Source organism: Nuphar pumila, chromosome 4, assembly GCF_984573655.1.
Source record: "Nuphar pumila chromosome 4, dmNupPumi1.hap1.1, whole genome shotgun sequence".
Lineage (NCBI taxonomy): Eukaryota > Viridiplantae > Streptophyta > Magnoliopsida > Nymphaeales > Nymphaeaceae > Nuphar > Nuphar pumila.
The window spans coordinates 108,511,907-108,537,824 of record NC_143252.1 but is presented as its reverse complement, the minus strand read 5'-3'; the positions used below and the strand labels follow the sequence as shown (position 1 = coordinate 108,537,824).

At 36.4% G+C, this 25,918-nt stretch overlaps 1 protein-coding gene across 1 annotated transcript in view; it reads left to right on the top strand.

The window, feature by feature from the left end:
* The window catches only part of LOC149840490 (uncharacterized), a 47,156-nt gene that overhangs the window by 7,964 nt on the left and 13,274 nt on the right, over positions 1-25,918 (top strand). Inside the window, exons 6-10 of the mRNA XM_090003180.1 lie at positions 6,586-6,678; positions 7,515-7,629; positions 7,745-7,792; positions 7,908-7,953; positions 8,114-8,184. Of these exons, the coding sequence (XP_089859306.1) occupies positions 6,586-6,678; positions 7,515-7,629; positions 7,745-7,792; positions 7,908-7,953; positions 8,114-8,184 (373 nt within the window). The remainder of the gene's footprint in view (positions 1-6,585; positions 6,679-7,514; positions 7,630-7,744; positions 7,793-7,907; positions 7,954-8,113; positions 8,185-25,918) is intronic.

Below are 25,918 nucleotides of genomic sequence, written 5' to 3'. Positions count from 1 at the left end.
TTACTCTACATAGATTCCGAATCATCCTCGAGACACTAATCAACTTCCTTAACTACTTGCTCTACAAACATTCCTTGTTTAGCTCATTTCAGTGCCCACCACTTAATTCTAGGATCTATCCTATGTCTATCCCTTTTGCGGTATTGTCTAATTCTAAGATCTAAAATTAAGACTCTATGTTGTGTAGCTACACTTTCTCCCGATAAATGTTAAAAAGGAAAAAAAATTCAAATAACAAAATAAAGGATCATAATCATTAAAAAAAAATGAATGAAGTTAAAGAAACAGTGTTGCCTGTGTCCAACATATGTTTGACTGAGTATGAAAGTGTAGTGTGTCCTAGTGTAACATTGTGTTGATATGGGATACACATGATAAATGATGCATCCATGCCATGGAATAGAATATTGATTTATAACTACATCCAAGAGCTACATTAGTTTCAAAAGATTGCTGTCTTTGTTATTTCCTGATTGTTGTCTGTTCATTTAGTGGTTAATGTTGAAAATAGGTGGTTTTAAGTAAAGTTATTTTATAGTAAGATGCCATTAGTATTTTAGTTTTTATAATTGGGGCTTTATTGTAATTATGCTTCTTAAGCCTCTCTCTATTTAACATAGAGAGAGACCCTAATATCGATATGAAGTTCTGAGTGTTTGTGCAGCTGTCTCTCTCTCTCTCTTTCTCTCTCTCTCTCCCTCTATCTCTTCTCTCTCTAGGTCTCGGGTTATCTTCTACATGGTATCAGAGCACAACCGATCGTGGGAGCGTGATCGACTGTGACGTGGGAACGTGATCGATGCTCAACTCGATCGTGGGATCGTGATCGACTGTGACGTGGGATATTTTTTTATCGAGCGTGATCAAAACTCGACGTGATCGAGTGTGATCAAGGCTCGGTCGATAGTGAAGGCCATCTTGATCGTGATTACATCTTGATCGTGATCAAACTCCTATCCCATGAGTAAAAAAAGAAATCAATACCTAATCAGGTCAGCGATGAATATTTTTTTTTTTGATCTGATGACAGATCTGGTCATGCTACTAGTCGTGGATGCTTGCTGTGGGTTCACAGCTCTTTGTTTTCATTGTTTCGTGAATACCTACTGCCTCGGTGGTATCTCCTGCCGTAAGTCTCGTGACTACCTGTTGGGAGTTTGATTGCTGTTGGTATAGTTTACACTGAACATGTCGTGTGCGATATTGATATCGTTGCTGTTGGGAGTGTGATTGCTGTCGGTAATTCTATATATGGTTGGGGCCCTGTCTTGTTTATCTGGATATCGTTGCTGTGGGAGTTTGATTGTTGTTGGTACAATCTACTCCGGATATCGTTGCTGTGATTCTATATATGGTTGGGGCCCTGTCTTGTTTATCTGGATATTGTTGCTGTGGGGAGGTTGATTGCTGTTGGTATAATCTAGATATCGTTGCTGTGGACATGCTGTGATTTCAGGTCGTGACTTTCTGCTATTTTTTTTGGCAGCATCCAACACGTAGTGGGCTGCTCGTGAGAAAAAAAAAATGCATGACTCATTGTCGAACTGTATATGTCTGGGGAGCTGCCCCTGTTATGAAATTTTTTTTTTTTTTTGCTGCATATGCAGAAGTCATGTTAGTTGTGATTCACTGACGTGCTAAATTATTTTTCTGTTTGTGGGCTGCTGCTCACTACTGTCGTGGAATTTTTTGTTGTTTGTAAGTGAACAACTGCTGCTTGGAATATCAGTTGGTGTGTGAGTGTAACACACGGGTTTCCCTGTTTTAGCTTGGAGACTGTCCGTTTTTTTTTAAACTAGAAGTATGGCTGAAACTTCGAAATGTGATTCAAAATTGGAGCATATTGGAGAATATAAGGCATTTGCCAATCCATTTTCATATGGCTCGTCTGTAAGGCTAAATGAAACTAACTATGCCAGGTGGTCCAGAACATTTATGATGTCGGTATCTGGACATCGTCGAAAACATATCTTGTTGGAAGATGAACCCACTAAAAAGGTGGGAAAATATGTTACCTGGGATGAAGATAATGACATAGTTATGTCATGGATTATGAATAGTGTCGAACCCCATATTGCAGATGGTTTAATTTATTATAATACAGCCAAGCAGATGTGGGATAATCTTCGAGATACATACTCACAAGAGACTAATGTGAGTCGTATCCTCCAAGTTGAACATGAAATATACAATTTACAGCAGGGAGATCAAACCTTGACCCAGTACTATGCCTCAGTAAAAGCTGCTTTTGAAAGACTGAATGCTCACAGACCTCTCTGTTGTTCAAAACAAAAAGATCATCAAGAACAAACTATGGTTGCTAGGTTTCTTACAGGTTTATCTTCAGAATTTTCTGTTGCAAAAGTCCAAATGTTGACTGGTTTGGATGTTCCTACTCTTGCTGAGGCATATAACCGTCTAAGCAGACTTGCTATATCTCTTCCACATTCTCTGCCTGTGACTCAGTCATCTGCCTTAGTTGTCTCATCTGGTTATGGACGTGGAAATCTTCAGAACATCAGAGGACGAGGTCGTGGACGAGGTGTGGGAGGCAGAGGAAAGCTTCAATGTACATTCTGTGGAAAATCTGGACATTTAGAAGATCGTTGCTGGGATAAGCATGGCCGACCAACACCAACCTCCTCTTCATCAAAGTCATATGCTCCTAAAGCTAATACTACTACTCTCGAGGTAACAAAGGCACAAGAAAATATCTCTGCAAGTGACAGTAGTATAACTCTCAGTCGTGCTGAATATGATGAGCTGATAGCTCTTCGTCCTTTGAGTTCTACCTCTCCTGTTGCTGGTGTTGCCTATTCAACCGGGAATCTTCTTCATCTGACTGACCGTAAGTGGATTATTGATTCTGGTGCATCCAGACATTTATGTGGCAATTCCCTTGCTTTTTCAGATCTAAAGGATATTAAGGCTCAGCTTGGAGTCTCATTAGCCGATGGGAGTACCTCCCCGGTTGTTGGTCAGGGAAATATTTCTATATCCTCCTCATTACAGTTGAAAAATGCTCTTCATGCTCCAAAATTTCCTCAAAGTTTACTTTCTGTTAGTTGCCTTGTAAAAGAACAACACTGTAGAGTAATATTTGATCCAATGGGTTGTCATTTTCAGGATTTGCTGACGGGGAAGAAGATTGGTGGAGGCTATGAAGAAAATGAAATCTACTACTTACATCATCCAATGGGTACTGTTCATGCTGCAGTGGAACATTCATTTAGTCCTATTCAGTGGCATCGTCGTCTTGGCCATCCTTCATTGTCAAAGCTTCGTTCGGTTTTTCCTCAGATTCCCTCCACCGCATCATTTCAGTGTGAAGCATGTCAGCTGGGCAAGCATCATCGAAGTTCGTTTCCTTCGAGTCAGAGTCAGTCTAGTAATAAAGTCTTTGAACTTCTTCATGCAGATGTATGGGGTCTTAGTAAGATTCCTACTAGGACTCAGTGTCGATACTATTTAGTTATTGTTGATGATTTCTCTAAGTTATCATGGGTGTTTTTAATAAAGGAACGATCTGATGTTCCAAATATTATCAAATCTTTAATTCTTGAAATAAAAACTCAGTTTGAATCTACTGTCAAGATTGTTCGCACTGACAATGCTCTCGAGTTTAAATCAAAAGGTCTGTTACAATTTTACCAAGATAATGGCATCCAACCCCAAACTTCCTGTGCTTATTCATCTCAACAAAATGGGGTGGCTGAGCGAAAATATCGTCACTTACTTGATGTTGCCAGGACCATTATGATTCAATCAAATGTTCCTGCAGCATACTGGGGAGATGCAATTACAACTGCTTGCTAACTGATCAACCGCATGCCCTCCTCTTCTGTGGGTGATCAAATTCCAATTCATATCCTAAAACCCAATACCCCTCTCTTCTCCCTCTCGCCCAAAGTGTTTGGATGTGTTTGTTTTGTACACAAACTTGGCCCTGACTGTGATAAATTAGCTGCTCAAGCTACAAAATGCATATTTATAGGTTATCCCAAAAATCAAAAGGGATATCGATGTTATGATCCTACTTCTCGCCGAGAGTATATTAGTGCGGATGTATCTTTCTTGGAATCCACTCCATATTACTCTAATACCGGTTCCCCGCTGCAGGTTGATCCAGCTGAGTCTTGTCCATTACCTATACCTCCTTTTCCCTTGGAATCCGTGCCCTCATTCCAGAACCACACTTCATCCTCTTCCAGATTTCATAATCCTCCATTGGTATATGTGCGTAGAGATCCACCTCCGCAAGTGCCTCCATCTTCTTATTCCCCTGAGGTAAGTTCTACTGACAATAATGATCTTCATGATGATGATAACAGGCCGATTGCTCTACGAAAGGGGACAAGACAATGTACCTTATATCCCATATCTCATTTTGTCTCCGAAGACAGAATTGGCAATCAGATGAAATCTTTTATTTCAACTTTATCTGTTGAAATTATTCCTCTGAACTATCAGCAGGCAGAGCTTGATACTCGCTGGAAGCTGGCTATGCAAGAAGAAATGGATGCCTTAATATCTCAGCATACTTGGGATCTAGTTGATTCCCCAACAGATGCTGACATTGTTGGATGTAAATGGGTATATACGATAAAGTACAAATCTGATGGTTCAATTGAACGGTACAAGGCCAGATTAGTAGCCAAAGGGTATACTCAGACATATGGTATTGATTTCTTTGAAACTTTTTCTCCTGTTGCACGGATGGGTACCATTCGTCTTGTTCTCTCAGTAGCTGTTCAGCATGGGTGGAGTCTGTACCAATTAGATGTGAAAAATGCATTTCTATATGGAGACTTATCTGAGACTGTTTACATGCAACAACCTCCAGGATTCGAGGTTGAGGGGGAGTGTCAGAAGGTGTGTAGATTGAAAAAGGCAATTTATGACTTGAAACAAAGTCCTCGTGCATGGTTTCAGAAGCTGTTTGAAATGATGTCATGTTTTGGCTTTAATAGGTCAGCAGCAGATCATACACTATTCATAAAGAAAACTAGCTCTGACATAGTTGTTATGGTTGTATATGTGGATGACATCATTCTTACAGGTGATGATGTGAAAGCTATTGAAGCCACAAAGGATCATCTTCAAAAACACTTTGTTACAAAAGACCTTGGACCTTGGTTCACTCAGGTATTTTCTGGGTATAGAAGTTGCCAGGAGCCGTGAAGGGATGGTTTTGTCTCAACGAAAGTATGTTCTTGACTTATTAAAGGAAACAGGAATGTTGAGAGCTAAACCAGCAAATATACCTATGGACCATAAAGTTCAGTTGTTTGAAGAAGGGTCAAAACTGGTTGATAGCAAGAGCTATCGCTCCCTAGTTGGGAAACTATTGTATGTAACTGTGACCAGGCCGGATATTGCTTTAGCAGTAAGTAAAGTCAGTCAGTTTATGGACAAACCAACTGAGGTACACTGGAATGCAGCTATTATGATTCTCAGATATCTAAAATCTTCTCCTGGAAAGGGGTTATTGTTCAAGAAAGGTTGAACTCTGGATATAGTGGCCTATTCTGATGCTGACTATGCAGGGTCTGTAGTAGATAGAAAATCTACCACAGGATTTTGTGTGTTCCTGGGAGACAACTTGATCTCTTGGAGAAGTAAGAAGCAAAATGTGGTTTCTAGGTCGAGTGCAGAATCAGAATATCGGGCTATGGCCCAAACAGCTGCTGAATTGATGTGGGTTCGTACTGTTCTTCTTGATCTTCAAGTGAAGGTTTCCTCTCCCATGACCATGATGTGCGATAACAAAGCTGCAACATATATAGCAAACAATCCTGTATTTCATGAGAGAACAAATCACATTGAGGTTGATTGCCACTATGTAAGGGATATGGTTCAAGCGGGTCATATCACTACCAAATATCTAAAGTCGGAAGACCAAGTTGCAGATATGTTCACAAAACCTCTTGCTAGACCAAATTTTTCAAAATGTTGTGACAAGCTGAGCATGATTGATATCTATGCTCCAGCTTGAAGGGGAGTGTTGAGAATAGGTGGTTTTAAGTAAAGTTATTTTATAGTAAGATGTCATTAGTATTTTAGTTTTTATAATTGGGGCTTTATTGTAATTATGCTTCTTAAGCCTCTCTCTATTTAACATAGAGAGAGGCCCTAATATCGATATGAAGTTCTGAGTGTTTGTGCAGCCGTCTCTCTCTCTCTCTCTCTCTCTCTTTCTCTCTCTCTCCCTCTATCTCTTCTCTCTCTAGGTATCGGGTTATCTTCTACAGTTAAAATCAGTTATTCATTCCGAAAAAAGAAAGAAAGTTAAAAGTGGTTATGGTACTAGATTGTCTATAACAATTAGTTGCCTGATACATTAAACTGTGAAGCATACAACTTTTTAATTATGTCCTGTGAACTGCAGGTCTGAAATATCTTGAATTCTAATTATTTATTTTAATGTTTTTTTTTGCAGCAGTTAATGAGAAGTAATCACATACTAAATATAATAATTTGTTGCATCATGTATTAGCTCGTCATAAGGATGTGACAAAATGTGAGGTTATTGTAATATGCCTGGCGCTATCTCCCTAATTTCCACTGTAACTCTCCTGTATGCAGGTATCACTCTTCTATTTACTGAACCACCTGATGCTCGGAAACCTGATATGAGGTGGCGACTCTATGTATTCAAGGCTGGGGAAGTACTTAATGGTAATTGCTGTTTGCTCTTCTTTTGCACTTCATTTGCGCTTTAATCTTGTCTTCGATGAAATAATCTTGATTATTCTTAAATACTGGCATTTTTTGGGTGGATTTCTATGAGGCTGTTTTCCCTGAAAAAGCCAAATCAACATACATTGTTTGCTTATATTGGCAATCTGCCTTGCTAAAAGAAGGTATTCATAAATTTAGATCTGCGCAAAAGCTCCCTAGGCCAGGCCAACATGAATGATTGACTGGTGAGTGGGCAACTGCAGACTCGCACAACATGCTAGCTAGTGCATGGCTCTAGTTGCAATTTTTCATCGATCAGGGCCTTCTTCTGAAAAGAGGGGGACCTGCGTAGTACCTTTAAATCTTGTTTACATTAAAGCCAAATGTACACTCTAGACAATCATCTTGGCTCTTGGTGTTGGGCCATACAATTGTATAGCCTATGAGGTCGTTGTTGATCCAAGTAATTCTTAAATAGAAAACCTATGGTGGTTGGTGTAGTATCAATTACTTTTCAGCTGCTTCAGATGTCTTCGTCTTTGTATGTTCTAAGACTTCAGCAAGCTTGTATATTTTCCATGTTTTTTCCTTGTGAGGACCTGCACGGGGTCATACACTTCTTTGCAATCTTGTGGCTATGAGCTAGTTATTTTGCTGGTTTTGATGACAAGTTTGGTTGCGCTTGGCCTGGATATTTGTTGCTTATTTTCTAATGCTTCTAAGCTTTTTTAAATTCTCAGTATGATTTTTGCCCATTTTTTCTATTCTTTTCCCCCTTTTTGCTTCTCTCTGTGATGGAACTCATGTTCCTATGTGCATTCATGATGGGTTAGAACCCCTTTATGTGCATCGCCAAAGCTGCTACCTTTTTGGAAGAGAGAGAAGAGTGGCCGATATTCCTACTGATCATCCATCATGTAGCAAGCAGCACGCTGTAATACAGTTCAGGTAAAAGCATCTGGCCAGTAGGAACTAGGAAGCCTATGTAACTTATGAACATGTCTGCTTTCTGCTTCCTGTTTAAAACTCAACGATTGCCTAACAATTTGCTTTTCTTGTTCAGGCTTGTTGAGAAAGAGGGAGCTGATGGTTTGATGAAAAAGCAAGTAAGGTAATAAAAAGATCACTGATATTATATTTCATAGTCAGTTACTTGATACTATTTATAATATTTTGTAAAAGGCTAACCTTGATGCTGTTTTTCCTTTTGATGCTCATTTTTCTAGGCCTTATCTGATGGATCTTGGGAGTACGAATGGAACCTTCCTTAACGTAAGCCCATTATACTTTTCTGTTTTTTCCTCACTTCATGAATCTTGGGCTCGGTTTGTCCTGTGTTTCATTCTGATTTTGTCCTTTTAGTTCTAGGTTTTCAGTAACTCGCCGTATCTCTGTTTTCAGTAACTCACCATATCTCTGTTTTCCTTTGCAGGATAATCGGATTGAATCCCAGCGCTATTATGAACTTTTTGAGAAAGACACCATTAAGTTTGGTAACAGTAGGTATGCCTTTAAGTTTATCTTTTAACTGCCTTTAATTTACTTTATTGAATTTTTCAGCTTCCTCTATATTATCATACAATCCCTGGTTACAGTTAAATGTCTTTTCTGTCTGCGTAGATGTAAGCTTTTCTTTTATGCTTCCATTCTTAGTTATCTATATATCTAATGTGGTAACTTGAATATCTAATGCTATAGTTTCAACACTAGTGGGTACCTTTGTTTTCATTAAGAGTAAAAAAAATTACCTTGTTTTTACATATTCTGCAGTGCTATGTCACGGATACTCCATTTTGGCCCCTGTATCGTATATACTAGGCATATTGAAAACTTCAAAATAATTACTATGCCCCCGTATCTGCAGCCTATCCATGTGACATAGCTGCAGTGATTGTTAGACTATTTTCTTGGAAAATAGGCCTTTTTTGCTTAATTGAGTGAATTTGGTTGTATTTTATTCTATTTGTAATATTACTTCCGGGGCTATATCTTGTTGATCCTAGATATTTTAATCATTCACATGTAACATATTGTTTTTTTCCTAGGTAGTAGAATCTTTTATTTTTGTTGTAATGGGGAGAGTAAGCAGTACATGGTAGGGGTGCTTATTGACAGGCTAAGGCCTTTATGAACCTTGCTTATTACCTAATTGGACCCAATATAGACTGTACCTAAAACTGGAATGACCCACTGTTCCACACACCCCATTATTTGATTCATTTTCAAAATATTTCTCCAAAAGGTGTTTTTCAACAATTCCAAGCATGCATCATGTTTTCAATAACTCTTTTTTCAAAATCATATCATATATCATATGTGTGTTTGATTCTTTCTGCATTCTAGGATTTAGAATAATTTTAGAATAATTTCTTAGACATTTGAACAAAACAAGGCATACTGTTCAATCATTGGTTCGATTACCCCTGGTTAAGGCGCCAGGAACAGTTGAACCTCGTACCGACAAGTGAGTCCCCTTTCTCAAGTTTTTCCTGCATTTTTCAAAACGGAGGCGAGTTTTCTAAAAATCTTTTTAAAAGGTCAGTTGACTTGCAAAAGTAAAATTTTGCATGAGCATGGCTTGTTGCATTTTTTTTTTGTACCATGGTTTCATGACATAGAGACCATTCTTCTTTTTTCTTCACGTAGAAAGGACTATTGTTCGCAATTTCATTAAAAAGATCATTCTAAAAAAAAAAATCTTTAAAAAAACAATCTTTCATCATTGAGAGCAGAAAAAGCTACAATGACAATAAGCCACAAGAAAAGGATGTAATGAAACAACCAGAAATACAAAAACAAAGTGCTTAAGCACAAATACAAGTCCACTAAGGGACAATACAAAGGGCAAAAGCCAACCCAAGAACAAACAAGCACAAAAGTGCATACAATGGCTACTAATGACCAATCAAGAGAGCTAAAACAATAAAAAAAGTCTTTTATTGACTAAAATGCTTACAAAAAGCATTAACTAGAGAGGGGGATAGGCCCCTCTATATGTACAAGTAGGAGGCCATTGAGAGCTCCCAATAGAGAGGTTGGGAACTCCCAACAGCTATAATTTATAGCCGTTGGGATGCTCCCAACATCTCTATGGTCAAAAGACCATAGAACCCTTGCAAATTTTCATAAAGACAAAAATAAGAAAAATAAAAAATAAAAGAAAATACAAATCTGTCCCTATTGGAGAGACACTATTACATAGACAAAAAGACAAAAATACCCCTTATGGATATATATACACATTTATTGTAAACCGCAATACCCAACAAGGGTATTTCGGTCTTTTATTGTAATAGGCGTCAGCTCATTAGGGGTTGACAATCTTTTACTTTTATTTTATTTTGTAATTTTTTTTGTTTTTCGGTTTTTGTGTTTTTGGGGCAGCTCCAATATAGCTGTTGGAGCTGGCTCCCAACGGTCATAAATACGACTCTTGGGAGCAGCCCAACAGCCATATTGGGGCTGCTCTGTAGTAGTCCATTTGTATTATAAATAAGCTATGCAATAACAAATTTGTTAGACTCTAGTGTGGGTGTTTTGATGATTCAATCAAGTATTCTACTTGATTGAAAATGTGTTCTTGCATGTTTATTGGATTCAATGCATTTAATTACATGGTATAAGAGCTTTGGTGGTCCAAAAGCAATTTTTAGAGAAAAGCTCGTGACAATATCAAGAGGAGGATCATGAGCTTAGCGGATACAATAAATCGTGGATTGTTGCATTGAAAAGCATGTCACCTCTCAAGAAAGTTTTGTATTACTTTTTCTTTTTCTTTCTCTTCTTCCCCACTCTCTCTTTCTCTACCCTTTCTCTTCAAATTGTAAAGAAATGGTGAATGAGAGGGGGGTAATGGTCTCCATTCTCGTACGGCTAAACGATACTAACTATGTGACTTGGGCATCCATAGTAAAACACAAAATATGGGAAAAAAGACTATGGGGTTTAGTGGATGGTACCAAAAAAGAACGTAAGCTCATTCTTACGAAAATTGAGAATGGGAAGGAGGTTGTACTTCGAGGAGATGAAATGGGTAAAGCCGTTTTCGACTATGAAAAAAAATAAAAAGAGTGGAGGATGGGCCATTCCAAAATAATTGGATGGCTCATCAATAGTGTGGACATCTACAAATTTTCTAGTTTGGCGAAATTTGATTTTGCTAGTGATTTATGAAAATATCTTAAAGACATGTATAGTCTTAAAGATATTGCACACATATGCAATGTTTAAAACAAGATGAGAACCATTACTCAAGGAGAGATGAGCATTAGAGAATACTACAATGCACTTTCTATTTTTTGGGATGAGTTGGCTCTTCTTGAGCCAAAGTGGCATTGCTCACAAGACGTAGAACTTCGTGAAAACCAAATTAAAACGGAGCATTTCTACCAATTTATTAACGAGTGTAGACCCAAATTTGAGGGAACTAAGTCGGCTCTCCTTCATAGAGGAGGTATTCTTTCCATAGTGGAAACTCTTGAAGAATTGACTATGGAAGAGAATAGATTAAAGAAGTTTTCCATTTTAAAAGATGAAGAATCCGTGCTTGCTATGTCAAAGCCCGAAAATCATACTAGAAGCTACAAACGTCCTTATTTTGTTAAAAATGAGAATAGAAGGAACCCCAACAACTATGAGAGGAATGAAAAGAGGGGTGATCTTGAATACAAAAAAGGTGAAAAGATAATTTGTTATCATTGTTACGAACCAGGACATATCAAGCCTTTTTGTCCAAAAAGAAAGAAGGATGATCATAAAGAAAGAGTTGCTTCAGTTAAAAGGAGTGAGATAGACGACTTCAAGTGCATTAGCTCTCTCTCATTGGCTCAACTAATGGAGGCGCTACAACCTATGCTTAAAGTTCAAGCTCCGTCATTTTCAGGAGCGGCCAAATCTACAAGTGGTGACCATGGTAAGACCTTTTGGATCATTTACTCCGGTGCTTCCTTTCATATGACACCAAATGAGTTCATATTGTCCGAATGTAAGTTTAACCCAAATGACTCTTATGTTTCAACTGCTGATGAAACATCTTTGAAAATAAAAAGTTTTTTGACTTTTCAAAAGTATCCAATCTTTCACATACCAAATATTAGAGTAGTACCAAAATTAAATTTAAATATTTTATCAATTTCTCAAATTACGGATCATGGTTGCAAAGTATTATTTTCATCTAATGATTGTCTAATACAGGATCTCCAGTCCGGGAAGCCGATTGGGCGGGGCCATAGAAGAATAGATCTCTATGTTGTGGATAATCTTGAGTTACCAAAACAATCGTTTTGTAATTTTGTAGAAAAGAAAGATATAAAAATTTGGCACAAAAGACTATGACATCCTAGCGTGACCAAATTATACTTGTTTCAATTTCTTTCAAATTATAAAGAAAGAGATTTTTTGTGTGAAGATTGCATTCTTCGTAAAATAAAGTATTTGCCCTTTGGACCAAGACATTTTATAACTAAGAACCCATTTGAGTTAATACATTCGGATATATGGGTACCGACTCCTGTCGTATCTAAAGGAGGGGTATCCTATTATGTTGTGTTTGTAGATGACTATAATAGACATTTTTGGATATTTTTTCTAAAACAAAAATCTAAAGTATTTGAGTGTTTTAAAAAATTTCATTGTTATATTAAGAATCAATTTAAAACTAATATTCAAATCTTTAAAACCGATAACAGGCGAGAATTTGTGTCAAAAGAATTCAAAAATTATCTTGACTTAAATGAGATTATTCACCAAAAATTGTCTTCGTACACTCCTCAACAAAATGGACTAACCGAGAGGAAACATAAACACATTATTGAAACCACTAAAACACTTCTTGTGTCTATAAATGTTTCAAAAGCTTTTTGGGCCGAAGCCGCCCTTACGACAGTCTATTTGATAAATAGAATGCCTTCCTAAAACATTGAAATATCTCTCCTATTGAATTTTTTTTAAAACATCAACGATTATAAAAGGTTAAGGGTCTTTGGATGCAAATGCTTTGTCCTTATCAATAAGAATGACAAACTTTCTCCAAAAGAAATCCCTTGTATTTTTTTAGGCTATGCCACCCTTACGACAGTCTATTTGATAAATAGAATGCCTTTTAAAAACATTGAAAATATCTCGCCTATTGATTTTTTTTTAAAACATCTCTCGATTATAAAAGGTTAAGGGTCTTTGGATACAAATGCTTTGTCATTGTCAATAAGAATGACAAACTTTCTACAAAAGCAATCCCTTGTATTTTTTTAGGCTATGATAAAAGCCAAAAGGGATATAGATGTTATGACATTGAAAGAGACAAGTTATATGTTTTTCGAAATGTCACTTTTCTTGAAAATGAAATTAGTTTTTGCAAAGAAAAAATCCAAGAAAGTTGTGGCTATTTGTTTCTTTTTTACCTTGTCAATGAACATGAAAAGTGTAAAAATATTCATGACACACATGAGAGTAGAAATGAAGACATGCATAATGCAAGTGAGTGTAAATGGGGGTCTTAATGATATAGACCCATCTCACAATGATATACAAACCTATGCTCGACGTATCGAAGATTATCCACCATGTGCTTTAGAAAGGTATTCTCAAAACCAAGATATAGATTCGTCTAGTCTTAGAAAATCCATAAGAATTTCTAAAGCTCCTAGTAGATTTGTATTTGTATCTTATGATTCCTTTGAACCAAGGTATAGATCATGCCTCATGGCCATACACTCAAAACCAAAATCTTATCGTGAGGTTAAAAATCATCAAGAATGGATTAAAGCGATGAATGATAAATTAGAAGCCTTGGAGAAAGCAAAAACTTAAGAAATCCAAACACTGCCTAAAGGAAGAAAGACCATAGGATGTAGATGGGTCTACAAGGTAAAAACTAAATAGGATGAAACATTAGAAAGATACAAAGCTAGGTTAGTAGCCAATGGATATAGTCAAGAATATGGAATAAACTACGATGAAACATTTGCTCAGTTGCTCGAATGACTACTGTGAGAACTCTCATTTCTATAACATCAATTAAAAATGACCTATCTTTCAAATAGATGTAAAAAATGTGTTTTTGAATGGTAATCTGAACGAGGAAGTTTACATAGACCCTCCGCCAGGCTTAAAATTAGCACATGGAAAAACTCTTTAGTTGCGCAAAGCCTTGTATGGCTTAAAACAAGCTCCCAAAGCTTGGTATGATAGGTTCAGTAATGTGATGAAACATCTTAATTTTAAATCTGTTTTACTGTCACTGCGTTGTTTGTTAAGTCTTCCAATGCAGGGATGGTGATCTTATTACTTTACGTAGATGATATGATAATCACATGAGGTGATAGAGAGAGAGAGTTGATCATATCAAAGATGTGCTTAAAACCAACTTTGATATGATAGACCTTGGTTTTTTACGATATTTTCTTGGAATACAAGTGACCTACTCACCTCGTGGTTATTTTTTGTCACAGAATAAGTACGCAACATAGATCATTGAACGATCATGACTCTGATGAAAAACTGGTTGATAATCCGGAAGTCATAAATGCCAAAATGAAGAAAGATGATGGAGAGCCTTTGCATGATCCAACCCTACAGACAAATGATTGGGGCTTTGTCTTATCTTTCTATTACTCATCCTAATATATCTCATGCTATTCATTCTGTTAGTCAATTTCAGCATGCTCTACTACAGTACATATGAGTGCTATAATGAGAATTGTTAGATATATTAAGAAATTAATTAATCATGGCTTGTTTTTATCGTCGTCCTCATCATTAGAAGTCATTGTATATTCTGATTCTGACTGGGGAGGGGATGCAAATGATAGATGCTCAACCATTGGTTTATGTGTGTTTGTAGGAGATTCCCTAATTTCATGACGATGCAAAAAGCAACAGAAGGTGTCTCTTGTTAATATATATATATATATACATGTATTGTAACTGAAATACCTAGCAAGGGTATTTCAGTCTTTTTACTATAATATGCGTCAGCCCATTAGGAGTTGACAACCCTTTTTCACCTTTTTATTTTTTGTTTTTTATAATTTTTTGTTTTTGACTGTTGGGCCAACTCCAATATCGCTGTTGGAGCTGCTCCCAACAATCATAAATATGACCGTTGGGAGCAGCCCAACAACCATATTGGCGCCCCATTTAGCCTCTTGTATTATAAATAGGCCTTATGGCCTTTGTATTTTTCATCTCTTTTTTAAGAGAGTTTTGTATTTAATATACTTTCTCATTTGACCCTTGTGTGGGTGGTGTGATTATTCAATCAAGTGTTCTCACTTGATTGAGGTGTGTGTTCTTGCATTTCGATGGAGTCTTGTGCAAAGCAAATTTTTCTTTTTGAGCCTTTATTTTTGACAATTGTGGAACCTGGTGTCCTTCTTATGTTCTTGAGGATTGTGTTGGAGGAGCTGGTATGAGTATTACAGAGAATCCCAGAAGAGTCCTCTGAGAAAGGAAGTACGGATCAAACCTGAACTGGAGTAGAACCCGCTTTGTCCTATAGGCAGGTGGCCGTTTTGGACTACAGGGTCGCCAGTGGTTTGTGAGGCTTGCCTAAGGAGGAACTCAGAGGAATGATACCTGCTAATAAACTGACCGGCGGTAAAGAACAGGGAATCTGAAGGGGCTGCAATTGTTCAAAGGTATAAAAATCGATTAGAAAATCCTACTTTCATAAGAAAACATTGAAGTTTGATTCCTTATTTCAATCATATTTCAGTTTTAGAAATAATTTCTTGTTTATTAAATAGTCTTATTATGCCTAGTCTGTACTTACTTTGGTAGATAGCCTTAGCCATAAAAATCTTTTGAGAAAAACCCTCTAGTTATAGAGAAAAATTTCTATTTATAGAAATAAAAAATGAATTCCGCTGGCATGAACTGCTGATAAAATGACACTATACTTCGGTAGAGTGAATCACCAAGAATTGGTATCAAAGCCATATACTATTACAGTAAATGGATCTTGACCTTTCAAAAAATTCATCTAAGGATGAAGAAAAACATATTTCAGAATATGTTTTTACTGATGAAACTGTCAAAGGTTTCACAGGGGAAATACTGATTCATAACGATCAGTTAAAAAAGATTAATAAAACTAAGTTACAACTTAGTACTGAAAGCATATTCAATATGCCTTCAATATTTTCTTTTGTTTTGAGAAGGAAAAATGAAATCTTCTACAACGTTTCTACAAAAGAAATGTCTGTAGATATGAAAGATGTTTCAGGACATGTTTATTTGTCACTTCTCACTCGAAGTGAAATAAACCTGAAACTAAATAAAATACCAACTGAAATCCGTAACAAGATTTCAATGGTACACATAGGAGGCATCAAGATACTCTTGAAGTCTCAATTCATGACTGGTATAAATTCACCAGTAAAAATGACACTCATTGATAATAGAATCAATGACCGCCATGACTGCATCTTAGGTGCAGCTCAAGGAAATTTGGCATACGGAAAATATATGTTTACCGTATATCCAAAATTTGGACTAAGTCTAGAAACCAAAGATCTAGACAAAGTCTTAAGTCTGGTTCACTGTTTTGAACGAACAGACTTAATGAACGAAGGAAATAAACCCTTCACCATAACCTACCTAGTAGGTTATGCACTTTCAAATAGTCATCATTCGATTGACTATAAGAAAGAAACCAATATCGAGATAGATCAAGTCTTCTCAGAAATAGGTTCAGTTGATGGAAAAGATTTCAAGGAAATCAATCCTCCTGAAGCAACTTGGGCTATAAATATAGCCAAGAATAAAAGATATTTAGGCCAAAGACCTCAATATCAAGTAAATAAAAACATTCTCCAAATCAGAGAAGATAAAAAACAGAGAACAATTAGTTCTCAAATTGAAGAACCGGAAAGTTCTTCGAAAAGTTCTGAACAGGAACAATTAGAACATCTATCTCAGAAGATAGATGAATTTAACCTTCAATTAAGTAAATTGAATGGTTAGTAATGACGGCACCATTAGTGACGTTAGCACAAATCAAGGAAGCCATTTCGACCCTTGATTTAAAAATTGATGAACTTGCCACGAAAATAGAAATGTCTTCTGCAAAAATCATCAAAGAGTTATCTGAAAAAATTGATCAGATAAACAAACAAGATACACAGGTAGTTCCTACTGTATCTAAAAGAATCCAGAAATATACATGGCCTCATGTATGTGCTGGAAATGAAGACCTAGCCGATGAAAAGGCTACAGGTTCTTTAAAATGGCCTTTCGCCTAAAAAGAGACTCATGGAATCAATGAGACCTCTTGAAGAAGCATTAGTGAACAGGTTCTTCAACCTTGACCTAGATCAAGACTATGATCTTGAAGTTGATCACTATACAACAAATCTAATGATTCTTGTGGAATTATCCGAAGAACAATTAGAACAGAGATTTCGTAAAGATCCCAGTCTCTGGGAAACCTATGAAATCGAAAGAAGTGTTCATGAAATGAACATAAATGAAGAAGTGTCTGATTCATCATCCGATGAAGAAAGACAGTCACCACAACCCAGAAATGTGTTTGTGGGTGTCAAAGATGAAGGCGCATCATCTTCACATAAAGATGAAGCCGACAAAAAAGGGAAAACTAGTAAAATTCCAAATCAACGGAAGGCAACTCCGGTCAATGGAACTAGTTCTCTTCCTAAAAGATCAAATCCAGGAGAAATCCTAGATATTGACAATGAAACAGTTCTTTCCAAAAGGAAAAAACTAATAGACACTTGGGGAGTTCAGATAATGTTAACTATCTCAACAAACCCACAAGAATACGAGAATGGATGAAATGTTCTATTACTCGTAGATTACAGAACCAATGGGTCTGTAAAAGATTTCATACAGAGGTTCAATACGGAATAGATGCATTATATCCAATTTTTTTGCATCGGGTTCTAGTTCTAATGAACTGATGAATAATAGAATTGTAAATCAATGTATCAATTGGTAGCTAGAATCATAGATTTCATTTATTGACTTTATCGAAGGACTCCAGAAGCAAAAAAGCAGAATCTGCCACAAATAAAATGCCTTCCTTTTGTATTGGTATTGTTCTATTTCAGTAAGAACAAACAATAGCGTTTTGGTTTCGGTAAAAAATTTCTGTGATGCCTTTGAATATCCACGATTGCCCACGGTAACAACTGTATATATAACATAACCCGATGGATACCGAAAGATCATACTGCTTTGATTCTGATTTTCTCAATCGGATGAAAGAATGAATCAACATGTGATGATCTCTTTGATCAAATCATGCAAGCAATATACCTACTATTCCTAGGTATAGACTATGTCCATCAAAAAGACATAGAAGTTCAAAAGGAACAAAGCAAAGCTCGACTAAGACTCAATCTCATGGAGCTATGTAATATTTGTTTCCTCCATAGTTTCATGGCGGAATATGAGAAAAATCTCTATAAACTTCCACAAGATGAATATCCAGGATTTATAGAACGATTTCTTCTAAAAATTTCAGCTATAAGACAGAAAATCCTAGAACTATGGAAAGAACAAACTGGCAACAGTTTGACAAAATATTCACTAGGCTATGCTTATAGGCTAGTAAATGATGAAATTGAGAAAGTCTGTGGACAAACTCAAATACAACGAAAACTGAAGAAGTTTTCAAAAACATGTCCTACATTGGTATAGACACCAATAAAATTCGGATGCAAATCCGAAACAAAAATTAATAAGAAGAAAAAATCTTATAAAAAATTATATAAAAAATATAATAGAAATTGGAAATACAAAAAAAAAAAGTATTTCAAACAAGGAAAATACTTCAAAAAGAAGTATGAAGGCTCTTTAAAAGCTAAGTTTTGCCCTAAAGGCAAAAAAGACTGCAAATGTTGGGTTTGCAGTGAAATTGGGCATTATGCAAATGAATGTCCAAATAAAAAATCTAATTCTGCAAGGGTTAAACTCCTTGAAGAAATAAAATTAGAAGGATACGAGTCAATCAAATCCTTTAACGAATTCCAGGAATTCGATCAAGTCTATAGTTTTAAAACTATAGAACAACCAAGCTCTGCCTCCGAGGATTCATCCTCTACAACAGAGTAAACTCCATTTTTAATGGGGGGGGGGAAAGTAATAGAAATATTACAAACCCAAATAACATTTATATCAAAGGACAGCTAAAGTTTAAAAGCTTTAGACAATTTGATATACATTGCTTCCTCGACACAGGTGCAAGTCTGTGTTGTGCAAGTAAGTGGATAATTCCACAAGATAGATGGGAAATTGCTCCCAAAGCTATTAGTGTTAGAATTGCTAACGGTAGTACAATTCAGATAAGTTCAGTCTGCAGAAATCTTATTCTCAAGATAGCTGGAGAAGAATTTATCATTCCAACAGTATACCAACAGGAAACTGGAATGGATTTACTGTTAGGAAATAATTTTTGTAGACTCTATGGGCCTCCAATACTTGGAGAAATAACTGTTGGTTTTCATCTCAACAATGAACCAGTAGTTGCAAAAATTACCAAAGCATTTCGCTATGGTAAACAAGGTTTTTTAGAATCTAAGAAAAAAGGTTCTAAAATCATTATTCAGGGACACAACATAACCCCTGACAAAGAAGAAAACATAGACATATGTTTTCTAAATCTAGAAAGATACAACCAGATCGAGAAATATCTTGATATGGTTTGTTCTGAACATCCTCTAGATGAAAGAATATCCAAAAAATGGATGAAATGTAGTATTACACTACATGATCCAACGACTATTATCAGGGTCAAACCCATGAAATATAGTCCAATGGATAGAACTGAATTTGAAATTCAGATAAAAGAATTACTTGACCTCGGAGTCATCCGACCAAGTAAATCTCAACACATGAGTCCAGCCTTTTTTGTTAGGAACCATAGTGAGATCAAACGAGGTAAAGCTCGAATGGTCATCAACTATAAAGCTTTGAACAAAGCAACTATTGGAGATGGTCACAATATCCCCAATATGCAAGAGCTTCTAGCTCTGTTAAAAGAGTCTAAAATCTTTAGTAGTTTCGACTGCAAAAGTGGATTCTGGCAAGTGTTACTTGATGAAACAAGTAAACACTTAACCGCATTCACTTGTCCACAAGGACATTTTGAATGGAATGTAATGCCATTTGGTCTTAAGCAGGCACCTGCTATATATCAAAGGCATATGCAAAACGTACTTCAAGGTACTGAAAAATTTTGTACTGTTTACATAGATGATATCTTAGTATTCAGTCCAAATGAAGAACAACACTACAAACATGTAATGTTAGTTCTTGCAAAAATAAAACAATTTGGAATTGTTTTAAGTAAAAAGAAGGCTAAGCTATTTAAAAATAGCATAGATTTCTTGGGTCTTGAAATAGACCAAGGAACACATGTGCCTCAAAAGCACATTCTTGAACATCTTCATGCGTTTCCAAATACAATTGAAGATAAAAAATAGTTGCAGCGTTTTCTTGGAACCTTGACATATGCTGAAGCATATATCCCAAAGTTGACAGAAATCCGCAAGCCTTTACAGGCAAAACTGAAAAAAGAAGTAATTTGGACTTGGACCATCCAAGACACAAATTATGTTAAAAAATTAAAGGAAAAATTAATCACTTTTCCTAAGCTCTATCTTCCTCAGATAGAAGACAAAATGATCATCGAAACCGACGCATCTGAAACCTTTTGGGGTGGAGTCCTCAAAGAAAAAACACCGGATGATACAGAAAAAATTTGCAGATATACCTCTGGAAGTTTTAAACAAGCTGAGATCAATTATCACAGCAATGAAAAAGAATTACTAGCTGTAAAGCAAGTAATTTCAAAGTTTTCTATTTATCTTACTTCTGCACATTTTGTTGTTAGAACTGATAATAGAAATCTAACATTTTTTCTGAAGCATAATATTTCAGGAGACAACAAGCAAGGACGCTTGGTAAGATGGCAGATGTGGTTCAGTCATTATGATTTTGAATTTGAACACATCGAAGGAATAAAAAATTGTCTCGCAGATAGACTAACCCGTGAATTTGCAGGAAAATGACATCAGCAATGACGTCAGAAGTAAAAACGTCAGCCATGACGTATGACCAATGTCTGCAATGATGATAAATACAGCTGTCAGCCGACAGAATAATTCGACAGTGACTGGCACTTTCACGAGAGCCATGAGTCGTCTGTGCGCCTACGCACGATTCCACTAACCTGTTTGCTTTTTCAGGTAAATAAGACATCTTCTGCCTCTATAAAAACGAGAGACTGAAGTATGCTCAGCATTCCAGAGCTCATTTCGAGCAAAACTGAGGCAAAAAACAGTACTTCACTTCTTTAAAAGAGTGGGAGAGTAAGGAAACTTCAGACCTTTCGTCTGATGGAAGATCTTCAACAACTTAGGTTGAAGGAAAAACTCCTAACACTGGAGTTAGAAAATCTTCGCAAGAAGATAGAGATTATTGAGTCTTTCCAAAAACTCAGTATCTCAGCAGCTCCACTGGTAAGCCTGGACGAAAGTCCAAAAAACCAGAACGTTGTTACCTTGCTTAAAGGTAAAGAGGTTATTAGGGAACCCAGTCCTGAAAAGGATGAAACCCTAATAAAGCTGACAATGGCAGCCTCTTCTGAAAAGAAGAAAAACCATAGCCCTGAAAGGAGTTCAGGCATGAAACTTATCCCTTTTGGGAAAAGTACAAAGAATGGTGAAATCATCAGCTACCTCAAAGCAGCTGAGCAAACACCAGAAGCCAGATGGTTCGCCATAACCACCGGCCCAAACGTAGGGATCTATGATAACTGGAGGACGGCAAGTCTTAAGGTAATCGGAACACCCTATCAAATAGCCAAGTTCAGTACCCGTCAAGAGGCTGAACAAACTCTCAAGAAACTCGGAGCAAGAACCGAGATGCAGAAGATCTTTCCGGCCATAAAACTAGCAGCCGAAAAGAAAAGGAATTTCTTCAATCTTCCAAAACCAGAGAAGAAAGAAGAAAAGACTGATCTCACGATCAGTATTATGGAAGCCTATGCGATGGCTAACGAAGCGCGCCTAGCAGGAAAAGAAAGCTACGAAGCAGCAGCCTTCTTCACAGAAGACAATCAGCCGATTCAGCTTCATGTCAGGTGCAGACCCTGCACTAATATGGAAAGCGTTCAGAGCAGGACTCGTACGCAACATATTCCCCAGTCCAGAGCTTGAGGAATTAAAGTTCTTCCCAAAGAACTTAACTAAAAAAATCTCTCAATTCGAGAAGGTCTTGACAAAACAGAAGCCGATCTACATCAGCTTCACAAGCACGCTCCCAGACTGGAGTAAAGAAGAATGTCATCCGGCATACCACCTTGCTGAAATCGGGGTAGCCTCTGACAACAAGAAATTTCCGACAGTTCAGCAGTTAAAACCTGTCGAAAGAGAAGAATGGCAGAAAGCCATCCTACAAAGTTACCAGACACTGGTAAAAAAGCTTTTAACAGTGAACAAAAACACTAAGTTAAAAGTAAACTACTGTAAAAACCAGATAATGGTAACATCATGGTGTCCAGTAATAGCTTTGGGAGCAATTTCCCATCTATCTTGTGGAATTATCCACTTACTTGCACAACACAGACTTGCACCTGTGTCGAGGAAGCAATGTATATCAAATTGTCTAAAGCTTTTAAACTTTAGCTGTCCTTTGATATAAATGCTATTTGGGTTTGTAATATTTCTATTACTTTCCCCCCCATTAAAAATGGAGTTTACTCTGTTGTAGATGATGAATTCTCAGAGGCAGAGCTTGGTTGTTCTATAGTTTTAAAACTATAGACTTGATCGAATTCCTGGAATTCGTTAAAGGATTCGATTGACTCGTATCCTTCTAATTCTATTTCTTCAAGGAGTTTAACCCTTGCAGAATTAGATTTTTTATTTGGACATTCATTTGCATAATGCCCAATTTCACTGCAAACCCAACATTTGCAGTCTTTTTTGCCTTTAGGGCAAAACTTAGCTTTTAAAGAGCCTTCATACTTCTTTTTGAAGTATTTTCCTTGTTTGAAATACTTTTTTCTTTTGTATTTCCAATTTCTATTATATTTTTTATATAATTTTTTATAAGATTTTTTCTTCTTATTAATTTTTGTTTCGGATTTGCATCCGAATTTTATTGGTGTCTATACCAATGTAGGACATGTTTTTGAAAACTTCTTCAGTTTTCGTTGTATTTGAGTTTGTCCACAGACTTTCTCAATTTCATCATTTACTAGCCTATAAGCATAGCCTAGTGAATATTTTGTCAAACTGTTGCCAGTTTGTTCTTTCCATAGTTCTAGGATTTTCTGTCTTATAGCTGAAATTTTTAGAAGAAATCGTTCTATAAATCCTGGATATTCATCTTGTGGAAGTTTATAGAGATTTTTCTCATATTCCGCCATGAAACTATGGAGGAAACAAATATTACATAGCTCCATGAGATTGAGTCTTAGTCGAGCTTTGCTTTGTTCCTTTTGAACTTCTATGTCTTTTTGATGGACATAGTCTATACCAAGGAATAGTAGGTATATTGCTTGCATGATTTGATCAAAGAGATCATCACCATGTTGATGTTCATTCCATACAGTCCTCTGTATGAAATCTTTTACAGACCCATTGGTTCTGTAATCTACGAGTAATAGAACATTTCGTCCTTTCTCGTATTCTTGTGGGTTTGTTGAGATAGTTAACATTATCTGAACTCCCCAAGTGTCTATTAGTTTTTTCCTTTTGGAAAGAACTGTTTCATTGTCAATATCTAGGATTTCTCCTGGATTTGATCTTTTAGGAAGAGAACTAGTTCCATTGACCGGAGTTGCCTTTCGTTGATTTAGAATTTTACTAGTTTTCCCTTTTTTGTCGGCTTCATCTTTATGTGAAGATGATGCGCCTTCATCTTTGACACTCACAAACACATTTCTGGGTTGTGGTGACTGTCTTTCTTCATCGGATGATGAATCAGACACTTCTTCATTTATGTTCATTTCATGAACACTTCTTTCGATTTCATAGGTTTCCCAGAGACTGGGATCTTTACGAAATCTCTGTTCTAATTGTTCTTCGGATAATTCCACAAGAATCATTAGATTTGTTGTATAGTGATCAACTTCAAGATCATAGTCTTGATCTAGGTCAAGGCTGAAGAACCTGTTCACTAATGCTTCTTCAAGAGGTCTCATTGATTCCATGAGTCTCTTTTTAGGCGAAAGGCCATTTTAAAGAACCTGTAGCCTTTTCATCGGCTAGGTCTTCATTTCCAGCACATACATGAGGCCATGTATATTTCTGGATTCTTTTAGATACAGTAGGAACTACCTGTGTATCTTGTTTGTTTATCTGATCAATTTTTTCAGATAACTCTTTGATGATTTTTGCAGAAGACATTTCTATTTTCGTGGCAAGTTCATCAATTTTTAAATCAAGGGTCGAAATGGCTTCCTTGATTTGTGCTAACGTCACTAATGGTGCCGTCATTACTAACCATTCAATTTACTTAATTGAAGGTTAAATTCATCTATCTTCTGAGATAGATGTTCTAATTGTTCCTGTTCAGAACTTTTCGAAGAACTTTCCGGTTCTTCAATTTGAGAACTAATTGTTCTCTGTTTTTTATCTTCTCTGATTTGGAGAATGTTTTTATTTACTTGATATTGAGGTCTTTGGCCTAAATATCTTTTATTCTTGGCTATATTTATAGCCCAAGTTGCTTCAGGAGGATTGATTTCCTTGAAATCTTTTCCATCAACTGAACCTATTTCTGAGAAGACTTGATCTATCTCGATATTGGTTTCTTTCTTATAGTCAATCGAATGATGACTATTTGAAAGTGCATAACCTACTAGGTAGGTTATGGTGAAGGGTTTATTTCCTTCGTTCATTAAGTCTGTTCGTTCAAAACAGTGAACCAGACTTAAGACTTTGTCTAGATCTTTGGTTTCTAGACTTAGTCCAAATTTTGGATATACGGTAAACATATATTTTCCGTATGCCAAATTTCCTTGAGCTGCACCTAAGATGCAGTCATGGCGGTCATTGATTCTATTATCAATGAGTGCCATTTTTACTGGTGAATTTATACCAGTCATGAATTGAGACTTCAAGAGTATCTTGATGCCTCCTATGTGTACCATTGAAATCTTGTTACGGATTTCAGTTGGTATTTTATTTAGTTTCAGGTTTATTTCACTTCGAGTGAGAAGTGACAAATAAACATGTCCTGAAACATCTTTCATATCTACAGACATTTCTTTTGTAGAAACGTTGTAGAAGATTTCATTTTTCCTTCTCAAAACAAAAGAAAATATTGAAGGCATATTGAATATGCTTTCAGTACTAAGTTGTAACTTAGTTTTATTAATCTTTTTTAACTGATCGTTATGAATCAGTATTTCCCCTGTGAAACCTTTGACAGTTTCATCAGTAAAAACATATTCTGAAATATGTTTTTCTTCATCCTTAGATGAATTTTTTGAAAGGTCAAGATCCATTTACTGTAATAGTATATGGCTTTGATACCAATTCTTGGTGATTCACTCTACCGAAGTATAGTGTCATTTTATCAGCAGTTCATGCCAGCGGAATTCATTTTTTATTTCTATAAATAGAAATTTTTCTCTATAACTAGAGGGTTTTTCTCAAAAGATTTTTATGGCTAAGGCTATCTACCAAAGTAAGTATAGACTAGGCATAATAAGACTATTTAATAAACAATTATTTCTAAAACTGAAATATGATTGAAATAAGGAATCAAACTTCAATGTTTTCTTATGAAAGTAGGATTTTCTAATCGATTTTTATACCTTTGAACAATTGCAGCCCCTTCAGATTCCCTGTTCTTTACCGCCGGTCAGTTTATTAGCAGGTATCATTCCTCTGAGTTCCTCCTTAGGCAAGCCTCACAAACCACTGGCGACCCTGTAGTCCAAAACGGCCACCTGCCTATAGGACAAAGCGGGTTCTACTCCAGTTCAGGTTTGATCCGTACTTCCTTTCTCAGAGGACTCTTCTGGGATTCTCTGTAATACTCATACCAGCTCCTCCAACACAATCCTCAAGAACATAAGAAGGACACCAGGTTCCACAATTGTCAAAAATAAAGGCTCAAAAAGAAAAATTTGCTTTGCACAAGACTCCATCGAAATTCTTGGTGATTCACTCTACCAAAGTATAGTATCAATATTGGAGTTGATGATTTCATCGGATTCGATCCACTTCATTACATGGTATCAGAGCTTGGGTGTTCCAAA